Source organism: Phocoena sinus, chromosome 5, assembly GCF_008692025.1.
Source record: "Phocoena sinus isolate mPhoSin1 chromosome 5, mPhoSin1.pri, whole genome shotgun sequence".
Classification (NCBI taxonomy): domain Eukaryota; kingdom Metazoa; phylum Chordata; class Mammalia; order Artiodactyla; family Phocoenidae; genus Phocoena; species Phocoena sinus.
This window is the reverse complement of record NC_045767.1, coordinates 91,451,619-91,474,322: the sequence shown is the minus strand read 5'-3', so window position 1 is coordinate 91,474,322 and position 22,704 is coordinate 91,451,619. Positions and strand designations below refer to the sequence as shown.

Below are 22,704 nucleotides of genomic sequence, written 5' to 3'. Positions count from 1 at the left end.
TCCCAGTATAATGTAGGTTAAGTAAAATAGAGTCTCCTGATCTGTAAAATGAAGAAGGTAATTCTTACTCATAAGGCTGTTTTGAGGACTAAATAAAATCATCCATATAAAAGAATACCTGTCACCTAGTAAGCACACATTACCCACTAGCTAACACAGCATGCTGGTGGGGGTGGTAACATAACAGTAATGGCATGAGGGACCAGTCTGCCTGGATTCACATCCCAGCTCAATTACCAGCTCTGTGATCTTAGAGGAAGTTACCTAACCTCTCTGTACTTTAAATCCATCATCAGTAAAATGTACATCATAATAGCTCCACCACCATTGGGTTACTGTGAGGATCCAACGAATCAACTAATGTGAAGTGCCTAAGACATAATACATGCTTAACGTAACACATTTTAGTCACTGTTATTTTGTATATTATTGGCTTTTCTTTTCAGCTAGATAGAAAATTGCCCTCTCTCAAAGCATCCAAATATTTGTTATCATTCCTTTAGCTCTAGGCTTCTCACCTTCTAAAATGAACACAGGACTCAATTTATTTTCGTACAGACAGATCACTAGTGCCATCTAGTGGCAAACTGTTAATAAATTTAACAAAAAGGAATATTGCCCATAAAGGGGTAAAATTTCTACAGACATGAATTTAATTTTTGAAGACAAACTAGATATTTGGAAATGTGATATGTTTTCTATAATGATTTGAATGTAATACAAATATAAGTGGGGGAAATTTAAAAACTGCACACCACAAGAAGATTGCTTGGCAAACACAGTACAAAAAAAAAAAAGATTCTTTTTTTGCATGAGCCAAACAACTGGGTTTAAACCCAATGTCAAAAATTTTGGACAGGGCTTCCCTGGTGGCGCAGTGGTTGAGAGTCCGCCTGCTGATGCAGGGGACACGGGTTCATGCCCCGGTCCGGGAAGATCCCACATGCCGCGGAGTGGCTGGCCCCGTGGGCCACGGCCGCTGAGCCTGCGCGTCCGGAGCCTGTGCTCCGCAACGGGAGAGGCCACAACAGTGAGAGACCCGCGTACGGCAAAAAACAAACAAACAAACAAAAAAAACAGATTTGTGATGTTAATATACCCCTGATATTTTCTAGACCTTAATTTCCTATGATATCAAATGAGTATGCTGTATGTGTTGAATTCATTTTGTAGTTATAAAAGTACGGGATAAATCACTATGCTAATTTTAACATGATGAATCTATAGTATTATCTGTCAGAAGCATTTTGAGGGGAACCCTGATAACTTCTAACATCCTTTCCAACATTCTGATTTTTTTAAATGCAGCCATATTGGAGGAAAAGAATTAGAAATGTGAATTTTGGGTGTAATTTAAATACCATAAATGTTATAACATATACTAAGATATTAAGTTATATCATTGGATAAATTAAAAATTAATACCATACAAAGATCCCAGGTGATAACATCGTACAGCTTTACTTTCAGCAAGTCAGAACTTACAGAAGAACTCAAAACTGCACAAAACTACTGTAATCTATAATATTCAGGCAGTCCTTGCCTTGCTCATTGAAATATGTACAAATTTCAGAGCCACAATTTAGTCAAATAACAGCAGCCTTCCAACAACACAGTTCAAATTTCAGTTATCATGGCATATTAACTGTGACTAATTATATAAGAGCTGCTAGCTCTTTGGTCCAAAAATCACTATGTAAATAACAGATGAGCATCATGATCAGTGACTAACATGTCACTTCTTTCAAAGTCTGTCAGTGCTTGGTCACTGCACATCTGTTATTCAGTTCAAACGCAGACAGCAAATCATGTTGCTTCCTTGTGTTCCAGTGATAAACTCGCTTGACATTTCACAAAAGTGAGTCATCAAAAGAGGCTATTAGCCCATAAAGATGAAAGTGCAACAAAGAAATAAAACGTGATGATGCTGGAAATGAAATTGGATGTGAATAGAAGACCTGAAGATGGTGACAGCAAAGCAAGGATAGAAGAGACCTAGGCCAGCAAGAAGGTAAGAGCCATGAATGTAAAAAACAAGATAAAGTCGCTTCAACAGGATTCTAACTGAATGTAAATGGGTTGTACGAGAAATAGGGGATGACCCTGGAATGTTGACACCGTGCCCTTTGGAGCAATGTAGCTATGCAGCCATAAGAACTTCGTGAAGGCAAACTGATCAAAATAAATGAGGAACGTGATTGTGACAAAAAGGATGACAACGCCCCAGAGGAAGTGACACCAGAACAAAACTTCACATTAAAGAAACTCTCAGAGATATCTCATGACTGAAAGGACAAAGGACAAAATGGAAGTTGATCCAAACTTAAAAAGAATTTGACAGTTCAATTCACCAAGGCATAGAAAAGATGCCTGCTCCATATAATAAGTCGTATGATGAGAAGAAGGCAAGTAACTGTTCAAACTCCTCTTGACAAGATTTTGGCAATGAAGTAATACTTTAATTCTCAATGTTTCTAATGTTTTAAATTACAGTGTACTGAATAAATATTAATTTTACTATTTTTCATTTCCTTATATATTTATAAACCACAGTAAGAGAGTTTTTAGTGTTTTGAGAAAACATTTTAAAGGTCACAGAACAATTGTTATTCTCTTATTGATTTGCTTTGTCCAGTTTCAACTTAGTCATTTTCATGGTTTTACACTATTGTGCAAAACAAGAACTGGATGTATTGCCAAAGCCTAAATTTTTCTTTCACAGTTTTCAGTCACTGTAAACGTCATTCAGAAATTGCCACCTACTGCATGCTAATATAATAGCTATCCCCTTCTGAACATATTTTATAAATTATTTGCAGTGTCATGATATAATGTTGAAAAGATTGCTCCTAACCAAACCGGGCATATAGAAGAGCATTATGTACCTGGCAGTGGCAACTGAACTAATATACCACTGACTCTTGGGTCCATGTTCAATTGATTGGTTATATCCAAAAGTTCTTCCTGAGAAACATCCTTAGGTTTTAGAATGATCTCACTACAGATACCTGGAAGAAAAACAAGTACAGAAAGTCACTTTAACAAAGATGTGTTTTTTCATTGATGGTGTCTTACACAATGTGTGATCGGTTCCCTCTGCTCCTATCCCACTGGAAGAAAAGGCCCTTCTACAAAAATGATGTTCTAAGCACCATCAGGAGGGAATTTTCAAATAGTACAGATGCTTTCTCGTGATTCACATGCATTCTTTGGCCCAGTAACCCATTTAGCAAATCATGCTCATCTGTGATAAGCTACTGTTAGTGGATTTGAAGAGAGTAAGAATACCAATACCACCACCACCACTATTAGGCCAAGTTCGGCTGAGTGAACTAGCCAGGTTTATCACGTGATTAAAGCAAAAAAACAGGCCCTTTAAATGTTAACATGTTGCTCTCACATCTCACCATAAGATCTGAAATCACATTGAATTGATTCAATAAGAAATTTGAAGAAAAAGTAAGAAATGAATATAAACTTCGGTAACTAAATCTATAATAAATAATAATAATAATACATGTCATTCAAATAGCACTTAGTTGACAATTATCATTCATAATTATCACACTTTGAAGTAAAACCAGAAAACATTATCTATTAACAAGTACAACTAAAACATGTCCCCACCTACGGCAGCAGCAGCTTTGATCTTCTTCCTGACGTATGTGTGGCTTGCTGGGTTATCACCCACTAAAATGATACTGAGGTGAGGTCTTCTATTCCCAAGAGAAATCCAAGATTCCACACCTCGCTGTATTTCTTTCTGGATTTGTTTGGCCATTTCAGTTCCTGAGATAATAATTGCGTCATGTCTGTGGAAAACAAAGGAATAAACGTAGTACTAAAAAGGCAATAAGGAATATTCAACCACATAAATTTAAAGTACAGGAGTGAACAAAACATTTATGATTCCCCAAGTGAGCAACCAAGATTTGATTTCTTTCAGGTATATTTGACACTCATTCTTCAGGTTCAAAAATATATTTATAATTTTTTAAAGGAGTCCAACTCTGCTTTTTAGTTCTGCATTACACTCTATAGTATACATAACTTTTACATATATATATTTCAATTATCAAACCACATACTAAAGTTCTAGAATATTGGCTCTATAATATTGGCTGTATTAAAAGCTCTGCTATTTTTTTCAGAAGAGACAGATCAGCACAGTCTAGTTAAAACTAGCACCCATCTTCAAAGCTCCAGGCCATGGTGTATATACGTGGCCCCATAGCCTTTTGACCCAAAGGCAAAGCCAGTTCACTCTTAATAGAATATCCTGTACAAGACCCTGAAGTCATGAGCTCCGTACTACACAACTCTTCTCACTTACTAAAGGAAACATTTTATCCCTCAGCTCCAGGACAAGGACAACTGTGATGACAGCTGCCAGTCTTGCCATGCTTGTCATTGATTACTGTGGGGACCAGGCCAGTAAGTAAGGCTCAGTTGCCCCCCTACCCAAACACCCACACCATGGCATCATTTCTAATAGAAAAACTGCACAAAACATTACTTCCTGGCAGTTTTTAAGTGCTTAAGCAGGTAAGAAGTACTATACTTTGATAGATGACATAAATCTATCTCTGGAAAGGCACAAAAAATGCCTTATGGGAAGGTTTTCCTGCTCTCCATGATCTCAAACTTAAAAGTGGTGAATTAATGTTGCTCCTACTGCATGTTTAGTTTTTAAAGGTACCTGATAAAGTAAAAGATGGTTCCTTCCTCCTGGGGCCCCTGTCCTTTCACTATTGAAAGGCCTGGTGAAAGCATGATCTATAGCACATGAATATTACACAAAATATCAAAAGCAGGTCAATGAATATTGTGAAGGAGAAGAAAAGGAGGAAAGAAAAACCTTATAGCAACTTAATTTTTTCAAGCACCTGTACATTTTCTATGTTCTAGTGAGAGCAGTTATCATGAATATCAGCCAGCACAAACAAAATGCAAACTTGCTGCCCCTTCCAAATAAGTCAACCCCCCTCTCTAATAGGTTGATGTACACTTACATAGACCAGATCAAGAATATTCCATATCAACCTGGCACCAGTGGTCCACAGAGTTCATCCAGATTCAAACAATTCTGATGTAAACAATGTTCTGCTAAGAAGTGATTCTGAAATATGGTCTATGGATACATACGTCAAAATTGCCTGGGAACCTTACTGAACTTGCATATTCCTAGACCCCAAGACCACACCCATGATTTGGAATCCCTGGGAGAGGGGAGAGAGCCTGGGAATCTGCACATCTAACGGGTCCCCACAGGTATTCCTGTGCATGATCGTGTTTGAAAACTACTTCTTCAGTTCAACACAAAAGTATATTTCAATAATAATCATAACCATGGGTAAACAATTAACTGAGCAAATACACATTGGTTAGATAATACAATTACAAGTAAACTCTACTTTTGATTCTAATTTTGTCTACTTTCCACTTTCAAGACATGGAAGGTCATGGTAAATGCAGTGTATCAATCTTGCTCCGCTGTCTTAATTTTGTAATAGTTTTATTACAGTATAATTGATATACAATAAACTGCATATATTTAAAGCGAAAAGTTTGACGTTTTAGTGTATGTGTATATCTGAGAAACCATCACCACAATCAAGAAAATGAAAACATCCATCCCCCTCAGAAGTTTCCTGGTAACCCTTTGCAATCTCACCATTCTATCTGTCCCTGCCATGCCTCCAGACAACACTGGTCTGCTTCCTGTCACTATATATTAGTTGGTATTATCACGAGTTTTATAAAAATGGAATCACGCACTACATGCTCCTTCTCATCTAGCTACTTTCACTTAGCATAATTAAAATTCATTCATGCTGTTGTATGTATCAATAGTGCATCTCCTTTTATTGCTGAGAAGTTTTCCATTGTAAGGATATATCAAATTGTGTATATCCATTTAATTATTGACAGATATACGTGTGTTGTTTCCAGTTTTTAGTCATGACAAATAAAGCTGCTACAATCATTCATGTACAAGTGACTGTATGCACATATACTTTCATGTCTCGAGCAAATATCTAGGACTAGAATGGCTGGATCATATGGTATATGTTTAAATGTGTAAGAAACTGTCAATCCGCTTTCCAAACTGGTTGTACCATTCTACATTTCTGCAAGAAGTATATGTGAGTTCCAGTTGTTCCACATACTTGCTATCCCTTGATATGGTCGGTCTTTTAAATTTTAGATATTCTAGTGGATATATGATAGTATCTGACTGTGCTTTTAATTTGCATTCCCCTAATGAATGATGATGTTGAGCATTTTTTTTATGTGCATATTTTTTTCATATGCCTATCTTCTTTGGTGAATTGTGTAATTTAATTTTTTGCCCTTTGTTTAAAAGGTCATTTCCTTATTGAGTTTTGAGAGTTCTTCATATATCCTAGATTCAAGTCCTTTATCAGATATATAATTTGAAATACTTTCTCCAAGTCTATGCTTTACCTTTTCATTCTCTTAACTGTGTTTTTGTATGATAAGTTCTCAATTTTGATGTATTTTAATCAATTTTCCATTTATGGATCATGCTTGTGGTATTGTGCGTAAGAAATACTTGCTTAACTCAACGTAACAAAGGTTTTCTCCCATGTTTCCTTCTAGAAGTTTTATGGGTTTAGGTTATGCATTTAGTTTTATGGCTTAGTTCTATCTTAGTTTGAAGAGACTTTATATCAGGATACTGCTGAATACTTTTTCTGTGTCAATTGAGATGATCATATGATCAAATGGTTTTTTTGGTTTTAGACTCTTAATATGGTAAATAACGTTAATTTTCAAATGTTAAACCAACCTTGCATTCCTGGGATAAACCTCCCACATATCCTTTCCAGATATTGTGGATTTCATCAATTTTTAAAAAAATTTTGCAGCTATATACATGGCAGATATTTGTAGTTTTCTTTCCTTGTACTGTCTTTGTATGGTTTTGGTATATGGTTACTGCCCTCATAGAATGACTTAGGAAGTATTCCATCCTCTTCACATTTCCAGAAGAGTTTGTATAGAATCAGTATTACTTCTTCCTTAAATGTTTGTAGAATTCACTTGTGAAGCCATCTGGTCCTGGAGCTTTCTTTGTGGTGAGGTTTAAAACTCCAAATTTAATTTTTTTAATACAAAGAGGGCTCTTCAGGTTACCTGGCATTTCTTGAGTGAGCTTTTGTAATTTGTGTCTTTGTACATAATTATTAGACTAAATCAAGTTAAGATAAAATACATTCACTTTTGAGCTTAAATTTTATTTTTCAGGATTAAATAATGAACTGTTTTCACTATCTACTTTGAATTCCTGTTGCTCATTTGTTATTGATTCATTTAAGTGGACTTTTAATACTAAGAAAACAAGGACCTCCTATGTTAACAAGTACTAAGGGCTGCAGATATGGCAAACAATTTCAGGTAGTAAAAAAAAAAAAACTTTCCAAAAATTAAATTGTGTCAGCAATATTCAGATAGGTAAAATACTCTGCTACAGAAGCAAGTTTATCTGCTAATAGACTAGAAGTCACTCTTATAGTAAAGAACATACATTTGTATTTTAAAATATAAAACCATCTGAGCTCCATGTTGCATTCTATAGCATATGAATAGCAATGCAGCTGCTTACATGTTTTATTAGCTGATTCTCTGTTAAACACAATGATTTAGTCATAGGTTAGTGTGAAACTGGCAACAACTGAACATAATCCAGGATTATTATGGCCTAGACACTACAAGCTGTGTGACCCTGAGAATGTCAGATGACAATGGCATAAACTGATTCCTGACTTCCAAAAAGACAATGTACCTACAGATTAAACCTGACTGCACATTTTTTGTTGGGGTCTGAGGTGACAGGGCTTACTTTACATTATAGTACTGATGTGCTAATTCAGCTTGCTAATTATAGCTGACATGGCCTGGCCTAGTTGGTATTTATGGGTAAACACCCAAAAGACTGCCACCCAATTATGAATAGGGACTTAAAGCATTTTCAGCAGCAGCTGGCCCATCCCACTGATTCCCTCAGTCACTGCAGAGCCTCAGCAAGCCCGGCTCTATGGGAGACACAATATAAGGATAAATGAAGCAACCCGGACTTAGTGGAGGCCCAATGGGAGAATGCCTGTATCAGTCCATATGCTGGAAGAAATGGTAAACACACACATTAATAGCTCATATAGACTTCAGTGAATAAAGAAATGAGGTTTCTTTCAACATGCGTATTGTTGAAAAATGTTACGTATCAGCAACCACTCAAATGTTCAGCCCCAGAAGCACACAACTCCTAAGAATTCAGCCTGGCTCAAGTCTCCATCTCTGCCAGTCCATCTTCCACACTGCAGCCAGAGTGATTTTCCAAATGGAATCATATCAGTTCCCTTGTTAAGACTGCACTACATGTCCAGTTTTTATTAATTTAATAAATACATATTGAAAACCATTTATGTGCCAGGCAGTATTCTATGATATTTAACATATCATGTGTGAAACATGGAAAAAAAAAAAAAGGCACATCTGGAGGCCAGAGTTACCATTTTACATAGGTTGGTTAAGGTGTCACTTCTCTGATTAATCGAGTAACATCTGAGCAGAAATGAAGGAAATGAAGGAATATGTTATGTGGTTATCTGGAGAAAGGAATTTAGGCTAAGGAAAATACACCGCAAGTACAAAGAACGTTAGGCAAGAATGTGCCTGGTATGTTTGATGAATAGAAAGGCCAGTGGCTACAGTAGAAAGAACAAATGGACCAGAACAGGACATAAAGTCAGAGAAGTAGTGTGACATCAGATCACATAGGGTCCTACAGGCATTCAGAAGGACGTTGGCTTTTATTACGAGAAAGAAAGCCATTTAGAAATTTTGACCTGATTTTCATGACCTGATTTTCATTATTCAGTGATAACTGGTTAAAATGTGGAGGAGAGACTATGGGAGGAAGGGGCAAGTGGGGACACCAGTTAAGAGGCTAGTGTGGTATCCCAGGCAAGAGATGAGGGTGGCTTGGGCAAGGGGGGTAGCAGTGGAGATGCTAAGTAGTCTGATTCTGAATCTATATGGAGGGTGGAGCCACTGGAATTTACTGAGATTGGGTATAGGGTGTGAGAAAAAGAAATCAAATATGACTCCCAAATTTTTGACATGAAAAACTAAGGAAAGGAAGTTTTAACTCAAATCCAAACATCCTGTAGCTTACACGCCCCTGCATGAGCTTTCTTTAGCTTCCCTGTGCTCACCAAGTCCCACACTACACATAGCTACATTTAAATTTATCACCTGTGCTCACTTCTGGTTCTCACTTCTGGGTCTTCACATACACTATTCCCTCGATCTGAAACACTCTTCATCCTCCTTCTCACTTCTCTAACATCCCTACCAAATCTGTTCCTCCTTCACTCCCACACAGTCCTCAAGTCTCAGCTTGGAAAGGACTCTGGGAAATGTTCTCTGACCACTTCAACCTGGGGATCTGCCTCTTATATGAGTGCCCACAGCACCCAGCTTTTACCCTCATGTAGTATCTTAAGGCCTTGTTAAAATTACTGTCTCCCCGACTATACTCTAAGCTGTGTAGGACAGGAAGCTTATATTTACGATGACATCCTTAATACCTAAGAGTATTTTGCACATTGTGTTTATCAAATATTTGTGGAATTATCGGAGTTAAACTGTTTATTGTATTATAATTTGTTGGAGTTACTATGCAGCCACTGAAAATTATAAAAACAGCAATATGTGAAAATGCTCATTGCATAAAATTAAGTGAAGAAATTAAATGAAAAATTGTAGGTACATAACTGTAACTTAAAATGTGCATGCATATGGCTAAAGATTAAAAAGAAATATAAATAAAATAAAATGGTGAGATAGGTTAGTATTCTGGATATTTGTCTTTCTATCTTAGAATATTTTAAAGTGCTATCAAAACAGATCTTGAATTATATTAAAAGTGAGTAGATGCAAAATATCTATAAAACACATGAAAAGAAAAAATAATAGTAAAATTAATAAACTTACCACCCAGTTTAAGAAAGATATTACCATTGTCATTGAAATTGTCTTTGTAATCCTCCTCTACCAAAATCTGATCTTCTCCCATAGAGTTAAACACAATCCTGAAATTTGGGTTTATAATTGCATTGCTTTCCTTTCCATTCCTTTCTTTTATCATTTAACCTAATGTTTATATCTATAAATATTAAGAATATAATAATATACATTTATAATATAATGTAATATAATAATATACATATGTATACTATATATGATAATGTATAATATATGATATATATGATATATATCACATTTACATATGATATAAATACAAAATAACATGCAACATTATAATATTTCTCTAAGGTTTACACCCAGGGATGGAATTGCTATAAGATACATTTATGTGTGTTCAATTTATGCCAACCTGTTTCCAAAGTGGTTGCACTAATTTATAAGTCCACCAGTAGTGTTTAAGAATTTCTATTGCACTACTTCCTTGATATTGTCAAAGTTTTCAAATTAACCAATTAGCTAAATGTCATTTTGTTGTGGTTTTACTATGCATTTCCCTAATTACTAGAGGTTGGATGTCTTATAGGTTTATTGGCCATTTGGAGTTCCTCTTCTATGGGATGCCTGTTCCTCTTCATTGACCATTTTTCTAATGGATTATTAACTTGTACCTAATTCTTAGTAGTTATTTATGCATTCTGAACACTAATCTTGTATCAAGTATACCTATGTATCAAGTATCACCTGTATGTGGCTTGTGTTTTCACTTATTATATGGTTACTTTTGATGAAAAGTTCTTAATTCTAATGTGAAAACCATCTTTGCCTCTAGAGTTTGTACTTTTGTCTCTTAAGAAAACCTTCATCTCTGACAAAATTTCTTTTACAGAACACAACAGTACTCACAGTTGATGAGACAGACTGGCTAAGGAACTGCCAGGAACTTTTTGAGGCTCTCTACAGGCTAGATCTAAAAATCTCACAGGGTTTAACAAAAAGATCTAAAAAGTGGTTCTGCCAAGCCTCAGTTAAGAACCACTGATTTATGCCCCCATCATTCTCAAAGCAGGAATCCCCACTCTAGTATTCTTTTTTGTTTTTTTTTTTGCGGTACGCGGGCCTCTCACCATTGCGGCCTCTCCCGTCATGGAGCACAGGCTCCGGACGTGCAGGCTGAGCGGCCATGGCCCACAGGCCCAGCTGCCCCGCGGCATGCGGGATCCTCCCGGACCGGGGCACGAACCCGCGTCCCCTGCATCGGCAGGCAGACTCTCAACCATTGCGCCACCACGGAAGCCCCACACTCTAGTATTCTTGATAGATGGTCAGCTACTTTCAATATAAAGAAACCTATGAAGCATATGTGCTTGAAACTGGTCATGGAGCAAGATATCCATAATTGTATGCAAACGAGCTATAATCTACCAACTAAAGTATAAATTGATAAATTAAAAAATATTGTACACATAAACTCACTTATTGTAACTAAATTACAAAGCGATTGTGAAGTTTATATTGAATACAAAAACTTGAATGTACTCTCTCTTCATTGCCTACATCAGATTTTAGAAATAAGTGTTTAAAAATCTATTTTGTAAATGAGCCAAAAAGACCTAAAAGTGTTGCATTTTTTTCAAACTCTGTTGGAAATTGTTAACATATTCAAAAAATAGTCCAAGACATGGCGGGCGGTGGGGGGGCTTCAGATTTGAAACTTTTAGTGAATTGCAAATACCGAAACCAAAGCTTACAAACAGAAATGTACCCCTTCAAAAGCAAGGGAAGTACTGAGCTAATTAAACAATGATGCCTCAAACAATATACAAGCAATTTTGAAGTTCTATTGTTGTGGGTTGAATTGTGTCCCCAAAAAGATATGTTCAAATCCTAATTCCTGGTACCTGTGGCTGTGACCTTATTTGGAAATAAGGTATTTGCTGATGTAATTATGATGTAGATAAAGTCATACTGGAGCGGAATGGACCATAAATCCAATATGACTGCTGTCCTTAGAAGAAGAGAAGACAGAACTCCACATGAAGACACAGAGGCAAGATGGCCATATGACCACAGAGGCAGAGTTGGGGTTACGCAGCTATAAGTGAAGGAAAACCAAGGATTGCCAGCAACAAGACGCTAGGAGAGCATGGCTCTGCAGATTCCTTGATTTCAGACTTCTAGCCTCCACGGGTGTGAGGATAAGTTTCTGTTGCTTTAAACTGATGGGGTCGCGAGCCACAACTACTGAGCCCGCAGCGCCTAGAGCCCGTGCTCCACAAGAGAAGCCACTGCAATGAGAAGCCCACGCACCGCAACGAAGAGTAGCCCCCACTTGTAGCAACCAGAGAAAGCCCGCACACAGCAACGAAGACCCAATGCAGCCAAAAAATAAATTTAATTAATTAATTAAACTGATGGGGTTCAGGGCAAGCTGTCCCAAGTTGTGCCACTCTGGCATGCAGATTATTTCCAGCTGAAAATAGCCAAGGCCTAATACACTCCAGAAGAAACCTCTGAACTTCCCCCTAAATGCCCAAAAGAACTTAAGATAGAAGGCTCGTTCCAGGAAGGAGCTATCACAACAGATAACCATTCTAAAGTATGAACTACGTGTGGTAGACAAGCAGGAACCTAGCAAGGCCTATTTTTGATCAAAGTCCTCTCTGAGTCCCACTGTCTCTAGATGATCCAGCAAACGTTTGTTCACCGAACATTAACTCTTTTCATCTTCCTGTGAATTACCTTACTTTTAAGTCCCAGACCCTAACCTTCTTTTCCTTAGTCCAGAATAACATATATACCTCATCTTGCCTTACTATCTTTGGAATTCTTCATGTTTATGTGAATTCCCTTATGTACTTAATAAATTTGGTTTTCTCTCGTTAATCTGTTTATGTCATTTTAATTGCCAGCTAAAAGAACTAAGAGGAAAAAAAGGGGAGTATCCCCTCCTTCACAAAGCCATCTAGTTTGTGGTACTTTATGACAGACTTAGTAAACAAATACATCTATAATCCCAATTTAAAATATCCCAATTTGTGGGAAGAACTTTTGATGACTCTCCTATTTTTCACTGAATAAATTTATATTTTGCAATGTAATGGAACATAATTGAGAAGACCTATCATTTTACTGCATCTAAATATGGTAAAATATTTTAAAAATCATAAATAGATACAACTTATTTGATGACTTTTATCTTAAATATTTGTCAAAGAAAGGTACTTTGAAATGAGACATGAAAATAGCACTTGTGAAAATATTTAGGCTGAAACATCTTCATGAAAAAAACTACAACTGAGACTATGTTCAATTTAGAAGAGTTTGCTCTGAGTTTACCAGGTGCTTTAGCATCTGTAGAGAAAGTATTTTTAAAACTAAAAATACTACTGTCTAAAGAAAGGAGTAATTTGCAACTTATAAGAAAACAGCAAATTTAATTTTTAAATTAAGCATAAGTTTGGGTTTTTTTCCAGAAAATTATCAGTATCAAGGCATTAAATGAAGATATGGCTAAGAAACTGATTCAAGTTCAGTTGCCCTTGAACAACATGGGTTTGAACAGTATGGGTCCACTTATACATAGATTTTTCTTATTAACTAGGTACCGTAGTACAACACGATTCTCAGTTGGTTGAAACTGAGAAGGCAGAACTGCAAATAGAGGGCTACCTGTGAAGATTTTTAACTCTCTGGAGGGTCAGCATCCCGAACCCCTGCATTGTTCAAGGGTCAACTGTATGTATATGTACCAAGAATGTGTCATATGTTAAAAGTTAACAGTCACATAATTAACATAAAAATGTAAATGTGTTAATATAAAATTAATATTAAAAATTTTAATTGTTTTAATGTATAAGGGTATAAATTATATTTTTAAGTGTTAATTTTGAAAATAGTTTTCAATAGAACTCTTATAGGTCGACTAATATAAGTCAATAAATATTCTAAATATGTAATTTTCATTACTTTAATGGGGTTTTTCTACTCTTAAAAATGTGGTTTCATCAAAAAATTATATACTGACATTGCCATTAATACACATCAAAAGTGAAGTCAATTTGACCCCTTAGATATCTTTCACACAATGCACCCTGTCATTACTTGCTCAGGTGACATCTCTTGCAAAGGCAGAAATGTTGCAAGTCACCCCCAAAGAAGGCAGAACAAGGAGCTCTCCCTTTCAGCGCTTTATTCTCCCCTCCATTTCTGGGCTAGCACTAAATATGGCTTCATTAGGAAAGAATAAATCATAATGAAGGGGCTAGGGAGGAGAGTTAGACGTAGAGCAGCAAATGCAGTACAAATTACTCACCCAAAGACAGTAGTACCGAGTGTCAGCCCTGGTTCACCCTTAGCAGCTATAATGAAGTTGGACAAGTCTCGTAACTGCTTTCAAAGGCACGCAATTTCCTCATCTATATAATGGGAATGGTTGGCTAAGAGTTGATTGGCTGATTTGTAAAAATGGCTCTCCTAGTTTCTGTTAAGTAACAGATGGAGACATATTCAGAGAACCAGAAGTAATATGCAACTAAAAAGCCATCAACATTTAGTGTTGTTTCTATGAGCTTATTTACCTATTTACTTTCCAGAAAATAAACTGCAACCATCCAACTGGAATCTACAGTTCCAAGAATTAATTAAATTTATAATTCCTAGAATTAAATGAAGTTAATTTAGTTTAACTAAAACAAAGTAGTAAACAGGAGGAAAAAAATCACTACTTCTCTTGTGTATCTAAATACTCCTTCACAAAACAGTAAAATAAAAAAATCTGCTCAAGATCAACAGTGTATTTAATTTGTATACTTCACATCTTGCTTCTGCATCTACGTTTCAATCTCATTTTCAACCACAACTTTAATTAGAGATGCAATAAACTGTTTTATGATCTATAAAGATGAAAAAGCCAAATACAGTCATTAGCAATTCAAATATCTCTGCAAGTCCTTAGCATAGTTTAATTGCTTTGTATCTTAGAACATAATTTTAAGATTCTGAGTTCATATTAACTATACAATAGAAATGAAACAAACTCAAGGGAACCAGGGCAAAATTACATATTGAATAAAACCAACCAGTCAGTAGTACTAGGGAGCTATTCGAAGTAAGTGAATTTTTTTTAAGTAAATTAATACTTAGAAATGTTAAGTTTATGGCCTTTTAAAAACATTTCATTTCACATCCTAGATACTATCTTACACCGTGAAGTAATTTTATCAGAAATTATACTTTTATAAGTCAAAAAAAGTAAAGCAAGTGTTTTTCATGATGTGTGATTCTGTTATTCAATTTTGTAAGTTAACTCTTTCAGGACCCTAACCTGTAACTTAGAACATAAGCAGCAACCTAAACATCCATGATTTTTGCAGAAAACATCTTAGATGCTAAAGTTTGTACCATGAGAACCCTTGGGCAGTCTGTTGAATCCGATGTACATCTTCTCAGAACAATCTTTTTTAAATGTTTAACATAAAATACACAGGTTTACAAGGAAACCAATTTTATTAAAATATTGTTATCACTTTTCTTTTTTAAGTGTTAAATACAAGGATCTAGTGGCAAGTCTAATTACTACCATAATATCAAAGTAGTGGTGAGTGTATATGATGTTTTGAGATCTCTGCATCAAATGTTATTAAAATATCTATGTTTTCACTGGCAATATCATAAGTACTACTAATATTACTGTGGTTTAAGGCCAACATTCAACACTGAAGAAAATGCTAAGTTTATTAGAGTCAGTGACCTCCCATCTAACTTTAGGGATCCCCTAAATTCTATCCATTAAGTCCCAGGCTAAGAGATACCCTGTATTAAGGAAATCTAACTAGATAATTTTTAAGATTTATATGCAAAATCAGTTTTCTTGATTCACAAAAGTTCTACAGGATTTAATAAGAGCTTTCAGAAAGAGGAAAAGCAAGAGGGAGATATGTCAACAATTATAAATTGCTTGTAGAGTAAAGCACTGGATAGATCATGCAGATTCAAATCCTGTCTTCATTTATTTATTGTGTTATCTTGGACAAGTTATTTAATGTTCCCTTAAATATTAATAAGAATTTATTTTTCAACAATACAACTGGATTATTCAAAGGCAAGATGATATTCATTGCAGAGTTAATGATAAAGAGCTGAAGTGGGAAGAGGAAACATATATTTTAAACTATAATATGCCCTCACTTTAGAATTACGAATCTTTGAATAGTCTCTTGGCTCTAGGCACATTCTTTAATGAAAGTAATTATAGAAACCCAAGTAGAGTTCGGATCATTAAGTGAACAAACCTGGCTGGTATGATGTTGACAAGAACATGACCTGAATCTGAGAGTAAATTATTTCATGTTTCAAGGACTAGACAGTAAACAACAGCAAGATGGTTAGGTAGGTTAATGGCCACTTGACTTAATATGATGCAGTCAATAAAATGTTAACAAAAACAATGGCAAGGGCTTCCCTGGTGGCGATAGACAGTACTATCTCTCACCACACGGAGCTTTCCATTTAGTAAGAGAAACCACTTTAAACACATTTAATTATATATGCACGTGTGTGTGTATGTCATATATTTGTGTTTGTATGAGCTGTGAGAAATAGGAGAAGCAGTGGGTGTTACAAGACAACAACAGGGAAAACAAGTAGCTTTAGCTGTCGGGGAAGGCCCCTGTGGGGAGGTGATATTTAAGCAGACACCAGAAATATGAACAGAACTAGTCAGCTGAAAAGATAGGTGGTGGGAGAGTAAGAGAAAGCACATTCCAAGCCCAGGAACTAAATTCCATATCCCTGCAGAAATCTGGTCCTGCTGAGCATTTAAGAGGTCTGCTAGGGCTTCCCTGGTGGTGCAGTGGTTGGGGGTCCGCCTGCCGATGCAGGGGACACAGGTTCATGCCCCGGTCCGGGAAGATCCCACATGCCGCGGAGCGGCTGGGCCCGTGAGCCATGGCCGCTGAGCCTGCACGTCCGGAGCCTGTGCTCCGCAACGGGAGAGGCCACAACAGTGAGAGGCCCGTGTACCGCAAAAAAAAAAAAAAAAAAAAAATGGCAACACAGAAAATGCATATGATGTAATATCAAGTGGAAGAGCTGGATAAGCCTTCTTGGATACTATCCAACCCTGGGTTCTCCTTTGACACTAATTTAGGTTTGGATTATATTCCATACACAAATTAGGTGGGGTTTTTCTGGTCCAAATTGCACTTCTTAATAGTAAAACTCACTTATTACTAATCATTAATTTATCCTAAATTAATCATTGACAGTTCAGATTTCACCCAAGCTCCCATGTCTTTAAGCATCCTTTCACAACTTAATCGCCCCTAAGCCAAACTATTTTAAAAAATCTTCATTGGGCTTCCCTGGTGGCACAGTGGTTGAGGGTCTGCCTGCCAGTGCAGGGGACACGGGTTCGAGCCCTGGTCTGGGAGGATCCCACGTGCCGCGGAGCGGCTGGGCCCGTGAGCCACAATTACTGAGCCTGCGTGTGCGATGAAGAGTGGCCTCCGCTTGTCACAACTAGAGAAAGTCCTTGCACAGAAATGAAGACCCAACACAGCCATAAATAAATAAATTAATTAATTAAAAAAAAAAAATCTTCATTGAGCTCCACTGAATTCCATTAAGAGTATGTAACCATGGAAGATAATCTGGTGGGTTTCTTTCCTGCTATTTTTATCATCCCATCAGGGTATTAACATGAAAGGATAATATAACTTCAAAACATGTGAAAAACAAAGATATGGGTCATTAAAGAAACTGCTAAATTATTACTAAAACCATGACTGAGTAACAAGATCTGAGATTAGTATTAGTCTCCTTTGTTCATCTATTGATCCATTTTAATCAGAAAACTTGATTTTGGAGACATTACGTTAGAACACATTATCTCTGAACAGCTGGGACACAGACATAAAACTAATAATAAGATACTAAATGGTGAAACTTTTAGTTCTAAATTTTAAATGACAAAAGAACTGCTTAGAAATAAAAACTATCATATCTCATTTTCATTAGAATAGGTAAGGCATTAAGATAGGAAAATCACACTATATTTGCCAGTAAAATAAAATATGCCTTTGAGAAACTGCCTTTGCTAGTCACTGGGACTAACTCTATCTTCGTTGATATAATGCTAAAGAAAATCAGCTTTACTAATGGTCCTAACTGGAGTCTGGGTCCTTCGAGCTTCACATGAGGATAAAAGGATCTTTAAACCAAATAATTATATAGCGGAGAGAGAAACTGAGTAAGTACTAGAGGAGAGAGTCTGAAGAAAAATGAACAGCCTTATAAATAAAATTTGTCTTTTTAAAATTATTAAACTATCCACTCTACAAGACATTATTATTTAAATAACATAAACCGCTTATCTCTTACTAGCTCCAAAAATTTAGTCTTTTAAAATGCTGGCCTAGCTGCAAAAATGATAAAGCCATTGGCAGTGAGACACGAAGAAAAGGTGAGGCTTCCAAAAACAGCTGTAGGTCAGTACACAAAATTCTGCAAATGCTGAAAGGAATCATAGACAGGGAAAAAAGGGGAAATCTGCCAAGTTAATTTTTTTTGGAATACTGAGCAATAGCATAAGTATGGAACAAATGCTTGGGATATCCATTTAGTTACTAAAAATGAGTTCAGGCAATAAAGCAGCATTTAGGGAAGTCCCCGCTGTAGAACACCTGCAAATCTGATTTGAGCACAGCATTAATGTACAAAGTCTGTTAACCTTGCCTCCGAAAGGGACAGACTGCTGCCCAGCTCAAAACACTGAAAAACACAGGGCCGGACTCATGCGATGTTTAAAACCCAAGTACATTTTGATTTGTAAACTCCTCACACAGTGAGGCAAAATTGGAAAATTTAATCACCAAGAACTTTTTATTTCTAACTTTTTGGCTGTTTAGGTAATTCATTTTAAGAAACAATAAGCTGCAACAAATAGAAGGGCTATTTATTTGACATTAAATATATTTTCTTCCAATTAATAACTATGTTTTCATGAGTAAATGGGAAAAAAAACTCACCGCAAATTTTAAAGGGAAACCATTGAGATATAAATATTAAATGATATCTCAAGGTTTTGTAATTTTCAAATTCTATCAAACATTATTTCTTGAAATTCTGCTTATTTAAAAAGAAACTTCTCTACTAAAAAAGTATTTATAGGGCTTCCCTGGTGGCGCAGTGGTTGAGCGTCCGCCTGCCGATGCAGGGGACACGGGTTCGTGCCCCGGTCCGGGAAGATCCCACATGCCGCGGAGCGGCTGGGCCCGTGAGCCATGGCCGCTGAGCCTGCGCGTCCGGGGCCTGTGCTCCGCAACGGGAGAGGCCACAACAGTGAGAGGCCCGTGTACCGCAAAAAAAAAAAAAAAAAAAAAAAAGTATTTATATATTCCATTACTACAGGTATCTAATTAGCCAAAAGTATAAAAAATCAAAAATACTTTTTCATTTTTCATTTAAGGCTCTGTACCAGAAACTGGTAATAAATCTGTTAATTGAGAACAGTCAATATCATTGTGGAAAGAGTTTATCAAACTCAAAGACACTTTTCAGAAAGAATAACACTAAGGCTCAAATTTTAAGTCAATAGGATGATGTCAGACTTAAACCACATTCACTATGAAGAACTAGACAACTAATGAGTCACTACGTATTAAAAGAGATGACTGAGGATGGGGACAAGTGGGGAGGCAGACAGTGGCGACCTCTGGAACATGGAATCTCTTCTCTCTGCTGGTCCTAGAAGAGAAAAGAGACACCAATGAGCATCGACACACTGTCTGCATTCCTCCCCACCCGAGACCCACCAGTCCGCAGGTGTTTCTCAACCTTACAGCCAACCTCACCTTCATATATGGTACTCAGTGCCAAGAGGATGTCAAAAACACCACCCTATCCTAACCTAATTAGTACTGCCTTGAAAAAATTAAAACCTATCAAAGGTATTATTTATTTTTATACAGATATAATCTGCATCAAATGGAGCTGAAAGCAGCTGGGTTGAAAGCAATACTTCTTTATATTAAAATAGCTTTCCAAAATTATTGCACTCAATTACTTTAAATTATAGAGGTCATTAATTCAATTTTAAAAGATCTCAATTATCCGTATGTGTGGCACATGTGTGTAGCAAGTGGCTTCAATAAGATGCTGGGGTTTTAACTGTCGTGGCTCTCATTCAATGTCTTTGGAGAAGACAGGGTGATGAGGTTGTCTATTTACATCAGCTGACAAAGGGAAATTAACCAAGTCATACAATTTGTAAAAGGTTACCTTTACTCTGGAAAGAAGCCGTAAAATAACTTAAATTCCAAAAATAATTATCTAAAAAAGGTGACTAGAGTGCATAATTCCTTCAAACCTGTAATACAAATAGGATTCTACAGAATCTGCTTTTCCTAGGTTGTAGAGTCGATAATTCCAAACCAACTGGCAACTTTTTTCAGACACCATGAGAGCTTCCACAATCAGAACTCTGAGTCACTGTTATTTTTTCACATATCCTCGTGGAGGACAAGTAGTCCACAGAAACCTCGTCCAAAGTAAACCCGATAGGGAGTATTTTTTTAAATTTCAGTCACTCAAGACTAAGGTCCAAATATACAATGAAGAGTTAATCAATTTAAGTTAAAACAGCAGTAGCTATGTTTCCACATTGCCGATCTTTACTTTCTTCCAGGTACAGTGCTGGCTGGGCATTGGGGATACAAAAAGACGAGTAAGACACAATCTCTGGTCACATGAAACCACAGTGAAAGCACGTTACTGGAAGCCCTTAAAGTCTGAAAACAGAATCTCTTCTGGACTCACTGGCTCTGGGTCAAGGGAATATATTTTTAGCTTCTTAGATTTGAGTTTGTAGCTACAAGTAGATGACGGACGGGTGAAGTGTTCCTGGGCACTATTTGTGCAGAATAGTTAAACCCATACTCACAATCTGCCAGCCAGCAACAAGGTCCAAAGAGATGCAGTGAATCTAAGACTGAGCACGTCAATCTAAGACTACAGAGATTCGAGAAGCGCCATACAGAAAAAGACTGAGAAGTCAAGATTAATGCCTTATTTTGTGAAATCATTAAGAATTTTAAAGCTGGAAAAGACCTCAGTATTACCACCAACAAAGAAAGTCAGAAACTCAAACACTACTAAACCATCTGGCCATCGCCCACTCCTTTGTTTACGAAACACAATAACCCAAACCAAAACAAATGCTTCAAACAAGCAGACCACGTGTTTCTAGGGCCTCTCTCCTCTGGGCCTCAAAGGTCTTCCTCAGTCACTCAACCGCACCTGCTGCAGTTCCAGAGAGCGCAGAGCACGTCCAAGTTGCCTGACTTGAGGACGACGCTACCCGCCCGCAGCCAAGTTCGGGGCCAAGGCCGGCCTAGCCCCCAGCCCCGCCGCGCCGCACGGCTGCCCGGAGCCCCCGGCCTCACGCGTTAGGGCCTCGCCCGCGCCAGCGGCCGCCGCCCCTCCCACAGCCAGCGGCTTCGCACCCGGGAGCGCCCTGACCCGAGGAGGTCGAGCGTCCGGGAGCGCTCGTACCTCAAGTCGCTGCTCCGAAAGCCCCGGAACGCGCGCCCGGCCGTTCCCGGCGCCGCCAAGAGCGACGCCGCGCTCCGGCCCAACGCCGACACTCGGCCCAGGCGGCCGCGGAGCAGCCAGAAGGCACGGGCCGACACTGTCATGGCCGCGAACCTCGGCTCCAGAACAGAGGCACCACCTCCCGCCGCTCCGGTCCTCGCAGCTGCAGGCCGGGCTCTGCCCCGACCGGGCTCGGCGGGAGAGCGAGTCCCTCCAGCCGAGGGTTCCCGAGGGCACCACGCACGGGTGGGGCCAGGAGCCGAGTGAGGGCCGGAGGCGGGGCCGAAGGACCCCTGGACCGTCAGGGGGCGGGGCCGGACGCAAACCCTAAGCTGGGAAGAGTACTGGCAGGTGGGTCTAGAGACTGTTGGGTTGCGCTGTCGCCTAGCGGCGACTAGGCTTCTCACCCACTGGGCACGCTGCTGATGTGCCCATAGCGAGGACACAGGGAAAGCGTCTAATCAGTTCAAGCAGCATTCCCCCTTTCTCCCAAACCAGAGCTCCGCCCCACAGTTGGCTACCTGGAATTTCATTAAAAGCAAGAAGGGTGTTACAGGTTCTCTGTTTACCTTGGTGAGACCTTGGGATACTTTGAGAGCAGGAGAAAGAAAGAAAAGTGTGTGTGTGGAGGGAGGAGGAGGACCTAGCTGAGCAAGGCCTGCACCTAAGGATTTCTGTAGCTCTACCTTATCATCTCCACTTTGGAGGGGAAAAATTGGCCAATGTCTATTATTTTCTAGAGTCTATGATCAAGGTTACACAACCTAGGAACCTGTGTTATGTGGTGAATTTGTAGTGAGAAAACAGAACATCAGCTCTCTGAAAAAGTAAGAATCAGAATGGCCATTCATTATGCTGGGATATGTTAAGAGATGAAGTGAGGCATGCTTTCAAATTTTAAGAGTTTATTTGAGCAAAAATCAATTTGAATCAGGCAACATTCAACCTAGCAGATAGAAAGGAGTTCTAAGGAGCATGTCTTTCACAAAATGAAAGACTTGTAGGCAGAAGGGAGCAGGAACAAGGAAGTTATACTAGACAAATAAGTGGTTTGGGCATTGCAAGGTTACTTTCCTTTAGGGATGGCAGGGGTCAATC

At 38.0% G+C, this 22,704-nt stretch overlaps 1 protein-coding gene across 4 annotated transcripts in view; it reads right to left on the bottom strand.

The window, feature by feature from the left end:
* MTHFD2L (methylenetetrahydrofolate dehydrogenase (NADP+ dependent) 2 like) overlaps positions 1 to 21,841 on the bottom strand; it is a 130,501-nt gene extending 108,660 nt beyond the window's left edge. For 3 of the 4 annotated variants that reach the window (XM_032633352.1, XM_032633353.1, XM_032633354.1), the window contains exons 1-3: positions 21,568 to 21,841; positions 3,628 to 3,812; positions 2,886 to 3,008 (exon numbers count right to left, since the gene is read on the bottom strand). In XM_032633352.1, coding sequence (XP_032489243.1) covers positions 2,886 to 3,008; positions 3,628 to 3,812; positions 21,568 to 21,710 — 451 coding nt within the window. In that variant the 5' untranslated portion in view covers positions 21,711 to 21,841. Of the gene's footprint in view, positions 1 to 2,885; positions 3,009 to 3,627; positions 3,813 to 19,531; positions 19,762 to 21,567 lie in introns of those variants that run through there. The other variant, XM_032633355.1, reaches the window with a different exon arrangement.
* Between the last annotated feature and the right edge of the window lie 863 nt (positions 21,842 to 22,704).